General features: G+C 37.0%; 1 protein-coding gene across 2 annotated transcripts in view; it reads right to left on the minus strand.

Annotated features, from left to right (window-relative positions):
- Positions 1-14,758, minus strand: part of tanc1 (tetratricopeptide repeat, ankyrin repeat and coiled-coil containing 1) — a 104,828-nt gene that overhangs the window by 66,711 nt on the left and 23,359 nt on the right. For both annotated transcript variants that reach the window (XM_023336943.1, XM_023336942.1), the window contains exon 3: positions 4,545-4,751. In XM_023336943.1, the coding sequence (XP_023192711.1) occupies positions 4,545-4,751 (207 nt within the window). The remainder of the gene's footprint in view (positions 1-4,544; positions 4,752-14,758) is intronic.

Below are 14,758 nucleotides of genomic sequence, written 5' to 3' on the forward strand. Positions count from 1 at the left end.
AAACTGCCTTCTGAGTCTGTGAAACCACTTCCTTCCAGAGACATCCCCATTGGATGAGAATGAGATCAAAGAGTGTGGAATGCATAGAAGAATACTCTGAAGGTTTTAACTGAATGGTGGTAGAAGTTTTGTGTGATCAGCAGAAATTATCCTGGGATGGTTCTTAAATATAAACTCAGCTAACTGCACTTCAGTATTACTGCAGATTAATTTTGCTTAGACCTTTAGTGATGTTGTGTCTTGGTGCCGTTTAAACAGATATGGACAAGCAACCAAGGTGCTGTGACCCACACTGTCACAATTTATGTTCATACTAGTGGGCTTTATTAAACAGCAGATGGACAGAAAGTAAGACAAAGTGACGAGGGGAAGACATGCCATGAATGAGCTGGGTCAGGAATAGTACCCAAGACATGTCCAAGACTGAAGATGTAGAACTTCTATCACTGAGCCACACGAGGCCCTTGTCTTCATACTTTTAAGTACAAGATTGATGTAATGTAATGGGCAGCAATCATTAAAATAAAACATTTATTTGCCAATTTTAGTCGAGCAAACTCATGATGAAAATGTAAAAAGAAAAGTTTCCAACAACCGAACGGCAAAATTCACAACCGCAGTCTCTATTTTTATCATTTTGTAGATTTGGAATATTCCTACCAGGTTTTTCAACCAGCTCCCGACATTTCTAGATAAGAGTTCAAATTTTAAAAAATATATAAAACAAAGCAATGCCCTAAAACTTAACAAAGTTAACCCTTCTGTTGCTGCTAGTTTATTCGTTCCCAGGCATCACTGCAATCACCTGGCTTATCTTCCACTGTAAGTATGAAACACTTTGCAAACACCAAAGTTGTGCTACTCTCCTTTACAAAACACAAAAATATCTCAGAAAAAAAGTGATGGTGATTAGCAACGTGCTCTCTCAAGGTTTCCATAAAAGCCAGCAAATATTTCATTATCCATGGGTGCAACATTTATTGGTTGAGTAAAGATTTGTGGCATCTGGATCTGTAAAGGGAGCAGTCGCCACAACCCAATATCTGATCCAAGAAATCCTTCAGCGTGAAGTCCGAAACAGATCCTCTATGCAAATTACTAGCATTAAAATTTCCCATTCATAATGCCAAGACATTAGTCTACTTGTGAATAAGATTATATTGTGTGTAAAGTCTGTCCTTGCACAGCTCTAGGAGGAAGCCAAAAATGGACTTGAGGTAATGTTCAAATTACAGCTCCAAAATATATCAACTCATAATTGATTTTGCAAAATCATTGCAATTTACAAAAATCATTTTTGTTGCAATTCAGGTGCTCATTTACACATCTCCAGTGATCAGAGTCTCTGAAACCAGCACTTTTTGAAACTAGGTCTCAGAGTGAAACTTTTCGAGAACACTCCCGTGGAGGGGTGAAGTACTCCACAGATGTGAAAGTGCACATGCGCAGAAGGTTTGTTGTATGCAGGAATGGGCAGATAACAAAAACACCATTGTGCTATGTGTCCTACTTTACCTATTTATACGACTTATAAGTTGGAACATATAAACAGCTCTGGAAAAAAATAAGAGACTACTTAAAATGATCAGTTTCTCTGATTTTACGTTCCATAGGTATATGTTTGAATAAAATTAACATTGTTCTTTTATTCCACAAACTACTGACAACATTTCTTCAAAATTTCAAGCAAAAATTTTGTATTAATTTGCAGAAATGGTCAAATTAATGAAAAAAGATGCAGTGTTTCAGATCTCAAATAATGCAAAGAAAACAAGTTCATATTCATTTAGAACAACAATGCTAATGTTTTAACTCAGGAAGAGTTCAGAAATCAATATTTGGTGGAATCACCATCAGGTTCAGTGCAGTGGTCTCTTAATTTTTTCCAGAGCTTTATGTTACATGAGCACTTGGTTCATCTGAGATGTAGGTGGGTTACTATTGGGTTTTTATTGTTCCGGCATGACAGCTACAGCAAATTCAAGGTGTCTTGGCGGTCTCGTCTAAATGTCTAAATGGAACTTTTCCCCAGCCAGCATCCGAAAATACCAGCAGTTTCCAGACAGCGGTCTCGTATAAAAACGTAGCCTAAATGTAGTATTTCAAGTTGCTTCTCCGGCTCCACAGGAAAATAGCATTAGCGAACATGTCGATTTTGTCACCAACTTGAGACATTTCCTCCAGCATGTGTTTATTAACTACAGGTGTGAGCTCTTCCCTCTAAAGGGTTTCACAGGCACCTGTGAGGACAGTCCATGAGAGCCAGACCCTGCCCCCAACATCTTTCAACTCTCAAACCTATCCTGTCTGCCCATTTTTTCTCTCATCCATGCCTTCTAGCACTCCAAGAGCAATATGCTTTTAATGAGTCTTCCCTTCTGTGTCCACAGGGACCCGTTCACCTTCACAAATCATACCCCTTCTCTAAATCTCTCCCTCCTTATTTCCCTCTATCCATTATTTTGTGGATTCAACAGTAATTGCCAATTTAAAGCTAACTAAATTACCATAAAAATGTAAACTATAGTAAATTGCGTTTTGCTTACATTCTTCAAATGCAAGTAAAATTTTTACAAAATTCAAACATGCAAGCAATATATCTAAAAATTTAAAAGAGATTTATGCCATAAAATAGCACAGGTTTGTATGAGCATAAAACCACGCTATCAGCTTCCCATCTGCTGGTCTTTACACTAAGCAGATCAAAGCTGCAGCCTCTCTAAACAATAGCTACATAGCCCACAGATGAGTGCCACATGTGAGTGGGGGCCACATTGACCACTTAAAGGATTTCTCTCCTCTTTGCCAAGTCTCCAGAAGACAAAGATTCAGGTTGGAACAAGTTCAGCTACAAAAAAAAAAGCATTCATGGCTTTGAAGCCCTCTACAGCTGGTGACAATGTTCTCAACATGTCAGAAAAAGTCCCAGAGGAGTTCGATCCAGAGTAAATAGACGCCTATTACCATCCACTGAGTGTACACTGTGAGGTTCAGGGCACCTTTTATTTGAATCACGGTAATCAAATAAAAAGAGGAAGCGACACAACAGTTTTCTGCAAGCAGATTAACCACACATTAATCAATGAAGAATATTCACTCAAGATATGAGTGATTAATGTAGTTATGATAAAATATTTAACACATTCACAGTTAATGAAACTTGTAAGAGAGTCTTAAAATAAAAACATCACCTCCAACACTGAAGATTGCATAAGGGTACGAAAATAGAGTATTTAAGGATAATTTATCTATATTCTGCACCTAATCAGCATAATGTTGCTTTAGAAACTCCAGAGGTGACTCCAGGCAACTTGAAAAGCTTTCCTGCTACAGACAAAGACTTGACACATATGATCACCCACATTTCTATACCCTTTTGTATAGAAATGAGAGTAAAAGAACTGTAAAATTGAAAAGTAATGACACTTTGGCATGGCAGACCAAAAATAGAAAATGAAAAGTTAACAACTGAGTTGAAATAAAGAACTGGAGAAACTATACAAATTACAGATGCTATTATTTGATCCCTCAGGGTCTGAATCAAGACATTTTTACATTATGAATAACAGAGTCTGAGAAACTCCACTCCTGTTGATGTACAGACAGTATCAAGCCTGTTGATACTCATCAATAGGCTTATATTGGCTGTTGATGAGATTTATGTGAGCTGCATGTCAGTGTCTAATATACAGTAGGCCATGCAAATTATAAAAGTTTATCTAATGAGTCAGGAATTTAAGTAACAAAGTGTTTTACACTAAAGATTAGGCAATCAATCAACCCGATGTCAGAACTGTCAGATTTGCCATCGGTGGGCTTTGACTGGTTTGTCCAGTTTCTTAAATACATCAAAATTAAGGAGTTAGGAACAACAGATGCCAGAAGAATAGATAAAATCCACAAGTACTTGAGACCCATTGTAAATATATATACATAGATATAACTGCCTATTTAAATTAATATGCACAGTGGAAACCATCTTGGTATTGCAGATAAAGTTCAAATTAACACTATTCCTTATCTCTGCTTTTGGGGTAACAGCCAATCAGAAGCAAGAAAAATCAATAGTGCTCCTGAATTAGCTGCTTTGCAAACAGCAGTCAACAGAATGTCAAGTAGAATTGCTCCTAGGTATTTCCAAAAAAATATTACAAATAGGCAAATTTCCCACAAATAATTTGGAATTACATAGTTCTGGAAAATGTGCAAATCCAGTATATAATTATTAAAGCCTCCCCACAATAAACCCAGATACTTACAAAAACCTTTTTCTTCAACACACAATGAAATTGTGTGTCTCGATGTACAAGATGGAAGGTATTTTTTATAAATTAATATCTCTTATTAACAGCCATTGCATGCCACAAATATTGCCATAATATCAAAAACAATTATCATGCAGCATAAAATATGAAACTTGTATCTTAAAGGACCCACAAAATTAGTAAGTACTACAAATATTAAAATAGAGAGCTTCAAAAATGGAAAATTCTGAAATTTTTTCAGAAGCAGCAGGAGTTAGGACCAGCTTATTAAAAAAATACCTGGAGATCTCTTGTTTTGGCGTAAGGGCATCATGTAGGACTGTCGTGGAAGAAGAGGTGAGGAAGGAAGAGACATTGATACTCCCTTGGCAAAGCCCAACTTCAGTGCATCATCTTGTGCATAAAGGTGACTACTGCCAGGCCCCTGAGGCAGGAGGTTTCCTTCAGGTGGGAATCTTCTTTGAGCACCGTGGCTGTTGACATCACCTGTTGAGGAGAACAATAATTACCTTTTGTCAAAAGAAAAAGCAATGAGGTCAAAAGAAGAGTTGGAATCAACTACATTTTGATTTATGTACTGGTCTTAACACATCCACAAAGAAACAAATCTGTTTCAGATTACTGTGGTTGTGCTTTAAACCCCATTAAACACAACAAAACAGAAACATTTAAGGAGAAAAGGAACACACCTGTACACAGATTATGATGATAATCTGCAAATACCAAGGAAGCAGAGAGCGTAAATAACTCCACAAATCTATGAATTCTGACAGTACAGACAAGTCTCTCTTTAATTAGTTTAAATCTGATGAAAGAGTGGCTAATATCTGCATTCTCAAAACCATTTCCCAAATTTCTTTTATGTAGCCCCTGTAAGATTCATGTAGACTGTATAAGCACCCAGGATCGTTTATCTCCATGAAGTGGTAGTCCACAACTATGAAGAAAAGCAACAATGTTCCTTTCTTAGACTACTATTTAATAAATGATTTCAACATCCATGCCAACTTAATAAAAAGGAGGGAATTGCACTGACTAATAATCAACCTCAACCTCCCACAACCCTTTAGAAAAATTTAAAAACAATCAGGGTTTATAAATAATCATCCCACACCACTCCATAATAATAATATACTAAGTCAAACAAAAGATCTGAAAATATACAAAGTCTTCAAGATTATAATTTGATTTTAATGCCTTATAGTAAAAAACTAATGTTTCCGTTATGCAAGTGAACTTTCACGTTTTCAATCTTTAAAGTTCTCATTGATTTGGTTTGGACATTCTACTGGTGGTTGTTGCATCTTCAAGGCCCACCCCTAAATCATTCTCCAGATCAAGAATCCCCTGCATGTAAACAGGTTAGACTTGGAATGAAAGGCCACAGGGAGACATGTTTTTCTAATTACTGCTCTCACCTGTGGAACAACCCTACAGCGGACCTGAGACCAAGAAAAACTAATTGTATTTTCAAAAGCAAACTGAAGGCAAATTCTTTTGCTTTGGGAATCAAGCTTTTCTTCTCAAGATTTCATATAATTTATGTTATTCATCTTTAATAAATCTAAAACTTAGGAGAGTATTTTTGCATTTAGTTTGACTAAATGTAAAAATACTCTAGTATTAAAAGATATTCCCCATTCATTAAACAATAAACATATCTATTAGATTAGAGTAGATTAGATAGCATTTATTGTCATTGAACAGGATTCAACGAAATTTCTATTGCAACTCCCGTGCAAAAAGTCAAATATATACAATAAATAAAATAAACAAACACACCATTATAATAATAACAATATATACAACTAAAATTAACTAAAGGCACTCAACCACACATTAGCATTTTAGTCTCTCACTGTGAGAGACACTCAAAGTGATGTATAAATAAAGATTATCAGGCTGTTTGAACAGTTTGTCAAAAACAATAGGAAAGTATAAAATTGATGTATATTCTCATATTAGAACAATTCATAATACTTCTGACTTTTGGTGTGTTTGGTATGTTCCATATTAACAAGAAAATAAGAGATATTTTCCTTTATTTTATTTGAGAATGCTGTCCTTTGCAGTGCATAGGGAGTACAAACATGCTCAATTTTTCCAGATGCAAGATCTCAAGTGGATGACTTCTTTCCTGCATGTTACACATTAAAAAAAGGATTCTTCTTGATGACGTGAGGACAGCTGGTGATGAAACGTCTGCCCCCGTTTTTCTCTCGGCACCATCTGATTGTTTTTTTCCTCCGAGTTATAAAGCAAACATATCATTGTGCACATTTTTTTCATCAGTCCTGGTTTTCCAAAAGAAGAAGCCGTAAACTAATTGATAGACATTTAAAAGCCCTTTACTTCTGGGGAAATACTGTTTGCTTAGCAGCTCAACAGATGGACACACAGAACTCTTAAAAAATGTGATGGACCATTGCAAATTGTTTGTAAAATGATTTACCTCCATACACTTAATTGTTGCTACTATTACACCTCAATTTCCCCTTTGCGAGACAATAAAGGGTCTTTCTATTCTGTTCAGAAATCATTATTGAGGTCAGCCAAAAAAAAAAAAAAAAAAGATACATTTTTAAAAGTAAAGTCTTGCATTTTTGAAACTAGTTGCACCTCTGCCTGAAAGATAACTAAATACCATGCCTTCCAGCCGTTCCAGCAACAGAGTTGTGAGCCAATATTGGAATGTGCAACAAGACACCGAGGTTAACTGAGGCTGATGATTTTGGCAAATACTTTAAAAGAGTGTAATCTGCATTTGAAAACCCTGTAGGTACATGCCAATAATAAGGTTAAAGTTACCAGAGTTAATGCTTTGTATAACCAAACTGAATGAAGGAAAAAACAGTTGATGTAAAACTCCAGTGAACACACTGGGCAGATAAGCCTATTAATAAGTTCCTGGGGACACAAACAAGGATGTCTGCTAGAGGTGGAAATAGTAAAACAGACCTGAACATGGGAAAAACAGGACTGTTTAATGTGTGTTTAAACCCAGAGGTCATGGGCCTTTGAGCATTTCCCATGCTTTTATGAAACACGAGAAGGACATCGAGTTAGTGGAACACTAAGTCTGCCATTCACAAACAGCAACGATTCACTGATGACACACTGAATGTTCCTTGTTGTATTTAAAGTATTTCATGGGAAAAATAAATTTAAGTTTGTTTCATTTTTGTCAGATGTCTTCTTGTACCATTCTCATATGCTCTTCCCCTGAAAGCTGGTACCAGAGGAGAGACGACCAAACCTTACACACAAACTAATAAATGTCTAAGTCAAAACAAACATCCCAAAGCATTTCTACCTAATGAATCAAACAGGAAACCTGGAGGAGCTCTAGAGCTTCATACCTCAGGAGAACCTTTTGGCAGATTGATTGCTTATTCAAGGGCTGCACAATATATCACAAGCTGGCTGTAATACTGTACACAATATACAGATCCCATGATAGGTAATTATTTAGGTTCCACGCATTCAATCCCTCCATCCTGAGAATATACTTGGTGGCAGCATTAAATGTTTTACAAGGGATATAAAACAGTGGGCACCATACAGAAGTAACTTGTTTTAATAAAACCTTGTTGTTGAGATGGAAATATCAAATTCTGTGACCCTAAAGCAGAGGGACATTTACACATTTGCAGTTTTACCAATATTGTTCAGCCTTGGTACAATCCACAAATTTGCTCTTTGAAGAAAAGCAACAAAAAGAAAGCAATGAGAAGGACAATGTGCAGCTTCCCAAAACGTTTGAGGGGACACAGTGGAAGATTGTGTGCTGCTCAGATAAAACCAAACCTGAACATTTTAGTCAATATGCAAAGAACTATATGCTGCAGAAAATGAATAGTGCACATCAAGTTGACAACACCATTCGCACAGTTAATTGTCATGGCACGATTATGCTATAGGGATTCTTTCCTTCTTTAGGGACAAGAAAGCTACTCAAATTTAATGGAGTATGGATGGAGCTAACTAAAGAACAATATCAGAAAAAAATCTTTAAGAAGCTCCATAAGATTTGAGAATGGAGTGGAGGCTCACCTTCCAGCTGGACAAACAGAATAACCAACCAAAATACAGACCATAATCCAATTTGTGTCTAGACCTGTGCATCAGACTGAGCTAGAGTTATATCAAAATGATGAATGGGTCACAGTTTTCATCTCTGCAGTGTACAAAACTGGTAGAGACATATCCTAAATGACTTGCAGCTTCAAACACATTGAAAGATGATTATTTTCCAGTTTTGTGTTTGTGAAAACATTTAGCAAACAAGCATTTTTCATCCACTTGCAAATTATGCACCAATTTGTATTGGTCTAAAACTACTCCAGAGGAATACCACTGAAGTGTGTGGTTGTAACAGGATCACATATTTAAAAAAAAAAAAAAAATCAAAGGACAAGAAATTCTTTGGCAAGGCGCCGTAAACTAGTATGATTTGACTTCTCTCTCCAGCTATCAAGCCCAAGTTTACAGATGCTGAACACTTTGCAACATCTGCTAGAATACTGTATTTTGTTACAAATCACAAAAACATTCTCTGAAACTATGTACGAGTGCCAAAAGAGGCATAAATGACTTTACCTGCTCACAGTATGGAAAATGATTGAGCTTCACCAATAACATTGTGAGAGTCATGACGCTAGCTAACAGCACATTAATCTATTCTCCAGAATCAAAGCTGCTCACTCATCATTGCCACAAATAAAATGGATAAATTATAAACCTCAAAACTACATCTATTACCTCACTAATAAAACAGACCATGCATCAGTAGACCTGGCTAAATATTAAATGGAGATGTGGTGAGCCACATTAATGACACTTTGGTTCCATTCTTTGAGCTTTGGCTTATTTATGCAGCCTACTCACTAAGGGCTCTAATGGGAAGGAGGCATGCTCCTATTATCACCCTCTGGATCTGCTCAGGAGAAAACGGTCGGGTACCATGAGGCTGCCGGCCTAATCAGAAACAGAGATCTGTTTTCTGCACTCCTCTGCCAAGCCAGAATGGACACAAAGTTGTCCTGTGTTTTAGAAGCTTTGAAACAAAGAAGAATGCCAGCAGCAGGAAACGGAGAGGTCCAATGACGCCTCTGCATGCCTCCAGACATGGCACAAAAAAAAGAAAAACTGTAAATGAGTCTGAGCCTGCAAAAGGGCACGACCTGCAGTCACCTTGATCTAACTAGAACATTCAGCTCAGACAAAGAGCACAACTTTTGTATAGACACTCATTCTATTTAGTTTATAGTATTCCATATAGTCTATAACGTTTTGGTTGGGTTAAATTTTGATAAACGCATCTCTGGATAGACAAAAACTACAAATTTATAGATAAAAACAAATTATGACTTATGACAAACCTCCCCTGAATACATTGCTTCAGCTTCTAGTTCCATTTACTAACATTTCATTTCACAATTTAGATTTTTGAGTCATTTTAGATAGACCGATCAAAGAATTTTGAAAGATTAAAATTGATTTCTCTTTTAAAACCAACACTATTCAAAATACTTATTTCAAATCTCACAGTAAGGCATCCTGGTCATTTTGCCTCTTCACCATTTTGAACTTTTGATTTTCTTTTGTTTTTTTAAAGGTCTCTTCAGAGATCATAATAATAAACAGAAATAAATCCTAAACCGCTGCATGTCTGTCTTTTTAAGTTGTTTACATCAATACTTTGGGCAATGTTAGCCATCAATAACAAAATGGAACCATTACTCTGAGGATATTGTGATAAAAGGCTTAGTTAGAGAGGGTATATTTTAACTAAAAACCTACACATTTATACATCACCCTCTTACAGAGGGTTCTTAACTTGCTGAGGCCACATCAGATTGCGGCAATAAAGGTTTCCTTCATGCTGCTTGCTCAAGGGATTGAGATGCAATTTTGATAGTTGGTTCTGAAAACAAGAGGCGCCACATAAAAGCTCTTCATCGAAGTGCTGGTAGATGTGCAGCAGAGTGCTACGGCGACCGAACTGCCATCTGACCGATGCTATAATACACAGATGGACACAAGGGCAGAAACTCGCCAGGGCTATTTCTGTTACTTTCCAAAGTCCTGGATGGAACAAGCCCTGCAATTTCAGGCCCTTCTGTGGTCGAGGAAATCGGCTCTTTCTAATTATATGGCACTGGCCTGGGATGATGTAAAAATGATTACAGTCCCTTACATGCTCGTTCCTCCTCATCAAAAGGAAAGGTCCAGAGCCCACAAGGACATACCCACCCTATAAAACAGCTCAATATTATTTCAAGACATTGATTTACAACAGTTTGCCATTAAAGGAGAAATCAATCACTTGCAGTGTCTTGAAAAAGATAATAAAAACCCTTCCACCTTTTTACATTTTGTCAAGTTACCATTAAAAACTTTATATTTTGTTGATATTTTATAGGATAGACAAACAAAACACTGGGCATAGTTATGAAGCGGAAGGTAAATGTTAAATAGTTTAAACACTGTTTCACAAATAGTCATCTGGAAAGTGTGTTGTGTTTGGTGAAACAGAAACATTTTGCTGCAATTAAAACTTCAAATCTTTTGTGTTATGTTACTAGCAGCTTTGCAAATCTAAAAATTGAAACATTCCTTTGTTGCAAAATAACTTGAACTCAGTCTCATTGGATGATATCTGAACATCAATTTTCTGAGCTTGTACAGATTCATCATTGGACCTTTGTCTAGACAAGGAATCGTCAAATCCAGGAATCGAGGGTTGGTGTCCTGCAGGTTTTAGATGTTCTCTGTTTCAACACACCTGGATCAAACAATCAAGACATTAACAGGACTCTTGAGAACTTGACTGCACAGAGGAGGTAACTGAGCCATTTGATGTTTTACCACACAGATGGTGTGTCCAGGATGATTTGCTGTGTAAAACGTTTGCCAAACAAGGCAACAAGTTAAGTGAATCTCTCATCTGATAGTTGTGTCCCCTATAAGGCTTGTAGCAAACACTGATCTAGACTTCTTTCAACATGGCTTCTTTTAGCTACTCCTCCATAAACAGCACATTTTGTCCAAATATGTTCAAACATTGTCCTTTGCACAGATTATCCCACCTGACCAGTTGGTCTGTACAGCTCCCCTATACTTACTATGGGCTGCTTCCCGATTCGACTGATTCTCTCCTTCCATGAGTCAGCCAGTTAATTTTGGAAGGTGGCCATGTCTTAATAGGTTTGCAGTGTGCCATACTATTTTCATTTATGTGTGACATATTGAATGGTGCTCTTGGGATATTATTTTACAACCTCACTCTGCCCTTAACTTCACCACAACTTCATTTCTATCCTGTCTGCAGTTCTCCTTGGTCTTCATGATGCAGTTTGTTTGTTCACAAATGTCCTCTAACAATCCACTGAAGCCTTCATAAAACATCTGGATTCATACTGAGACTTAATTACAGTAAGGTGAACTGTACTAATGAGGAGACTTTTAAAAGTAATTGGCTATAATGGATTTCATGCTATAATATCACATCATACACATGCACTCCACACTTTTCAGATCATCATTTGTAAAAGATTTTGAAAAGCGTTTTATTCCTCTTAAAAATTAAGTAGTAATTTAAGTTATTAAACCACGTGTAACCAATACAACAAAAGACAGAGAATGACATGTTTATTTACACATTTTGTCTTAAGTGCTCCAACCACACTGCAGTACTTAAGCCAAGTGCAAAATCACAATCTAATTTGACAAATAAAACAACAAAAGAAAAAAAACACAAATGCCCCAATTTCAGGTTGTGTTGACCAGCAGAGTTCATGAATAAAGTCTGGACAATGTCCTTAGCGTCTCCTGTAAAGCTGTGCTGTGGCTGGTCACTCCTTCTGAGGGAATGCAAAGGCCCCATGAAAGATGCAGGCTCAAAAATATGGAATCCATTCACTCCAATTGGCTTTCCAGAACAATCATCTACCGCTTTTGTTTTGAAACAAATGACAAGACAAGTAAAGTCCTAAGTGTATGAACTGTGCTATCATTTCTTATTATATCCATTAATGTTCACTGTACACAGCAAAGAGAAATTGATTGGCTTGCAACTAGTTCATCTTATGGCCTAAAGAGACAAAGGAGACTATAATTAATGCATACTCTTTCAATCAAAGCACAATGCCTGATGGTTAACGGACAATTCACCAAAGAGGAAAATTCTTTCGCTAGACTGAGTGCCAATGAGGAGTCTCTGTGTACTTCCGAGACCAGTGAGACAGTCTCACAAAAGCTGTCATGGTTAACCCACAGTGACCCACAGAGAGGAGAGAGAGGCAAACAAAGAAAAGAGTGGGGGAGATCCCACACTGATCCATCCATAATGATCAAGGACAAGGACTACAAGGTTATTGTGATGCAAAATCTTCAGATTTTACAATAAATTGAAAATAAAAAACAGTTAGAAACCATTTTGGAGAAATTTTATTTTATCATGTTTTGTAGTGACATACTATTCTAATCACCCAACAGCTGTTATAAAACTTGTTAAAATATGGTACAAGTGAGCCAAGAAAAAAAAGCCTACAAATCAATATTAATAAGTGAGCACTTTATCCTCCAGCAGGCTGTATTTTTGGTACATATTAAATTCTTGGAGAACTCAATCTTTTCCTCCTTTTTTGTTTTAATTTGAAGTCTTCTTATGGCAATTTTGGGCATTAGATTTTTTTTTTTCTGTAAAAAATTAATTTCCTTAACTTTTTGTTCCAACATATACCCCTGGGTGCTTAGCGGATTACTCATCTTAGCTGGTGGTCCATGAAGGAAGGAAACCATCCTGACAATGTCCTTTTAGCTCCTCAAAATCCAAGAACTCCTCCATCTTTGTGAAACAACCAGCTTAAATGTGTTCTCACACCTGATTTTTTCCCCCACAAAATTGAAAAGACTTCATAACATTTTGAATCTAAAAAGACTTGTATTGTGCTCAATTTTTGTCCTCTGCAGTAGCCTGAGCTGTGGAATGCTTTCCTCGATGGCCCCAAGGGAATAGACTGGCAGGGACGGGTACGTGTGTTTCTAGGGGATAAGAAGTAGAAGAGGGGGAGGAAGTGAGGGGCAGCACTGGCCAGGCAGCATGACATTTTCCATTCCTCTTCATAAATTGGCAATTTAGGCACATATGGGAAAAAAAACTACGTGTCTGAGACTGACTTAGCCATGTTTTATCTGACGGTTTCTGACAGAGGAGATATATGAAGGCTAATAAAAGAGACTGACAGATGAGAATTTCTGTATGCCACTTGAGAGGAAAAAATGTCAAGTGAAACAGATTTTAATTACATCATTCTGACCATGAGGATATTATTAAAAATGACCATGACCTGCTTGGTCTTTCTCATAACAGCCTATTGAGAGGACAGAATGTGCTATAACTATCAACACAAATATTTCTACAATGTGGCTGGATACATTTGTCACTCATATAAAGGCCCAGTTTTTATCCCAAGGATAGACTGAACTCAGTACTTCTCTTTTAACCCAAAATGAAAAGTTTGGTCAAATTCAAGTTTGGTGCATTTACATTTTGCTCCCCTTACTGTGATGCTCCTTTCACAAAGCATTGACTCGGGAAGTTTGACTACATTTACATTGCACATTCATGAATTCACTTACTTGCTTATTTCGCTGTGAAAGGCAACTCAAAATTATTTGAGAAAGTTTGTCTACTCAGCTTTTTTATTAAAGCATATCTAAAAGATTGAAATGAAAATACAGCTTGGGAAGTTCAAATACACAGGCACAATGCAACTTGATACAGTATTGGCTGGATGTTGCCAAGTAGCCAATCCCAAAGCAGTACTCATTTTCCTTGACACCGATTAGCTGTGTCAAGGAGACACAGCTAATCAAAGAGAGAAGATAGGCAAGACTGTGGATGTTATGTTCTATGGTAGTGCCAAGACTGTTTCCATTGTTTCCAATTAGCAGTGGCCATCATGTACGTTCTTGCACCAGAGTATAATTCCAGTTCAGGATATTCAATTTGGAAGATCGGTAATTGGCCAATACTTTCCAAGTGAAGCTGATATTTTTCTTTGATCTTATTTACCTCATCAAAGGTCTAAAATCAGCCACTGACCTCTGCTCTTCCATCAGAGGTTTGCTTGACAAACCAGCTCATGTCTGCACATTTGCAGTTAACAATAGTCACCCCACTGTTTCCAGCTCTGTGACTTTCTTGCTATGTTTAGCAACATTTCAGACAAAAATAAATCAGCCAAAATCAAAATCGGCAGGTCAGACTTTTTAAAGATTGGTAATCAGCCAAAAAAGTGCAATCGGTGCACTGCTAGTATTCAGATGTGTATGTATTCAGAGGCTCAGTTGTAGCAGCTATGCACCATATCTTGTAAAATGTAACTTCATCAGTGCACGTTTATGGAATTGAGCTGTTACAACCTGAATGTTTATCGAAGTTCTCATTATATGAAGCTGACTTATGCACACTGCTTTGGACTCCA

The sequence above is a fragment of the Xiphophorus maculatus genome, chromosome 7 (assembly GCF_002775205.1).
Source record: "Xiphophorus maculatus strain JP 163 A chromosome 7, X_maculatus-5.0-male, whole genome shotgun sequence".
Taxonomy (NCBI): domain Eukaryota; kingdom Metazoa; phylum Chordata; class Actinopteri; order Cyprinodontiformes; family Poeciliidae; genus Xiphophorus; species Xiphophorus maculatus.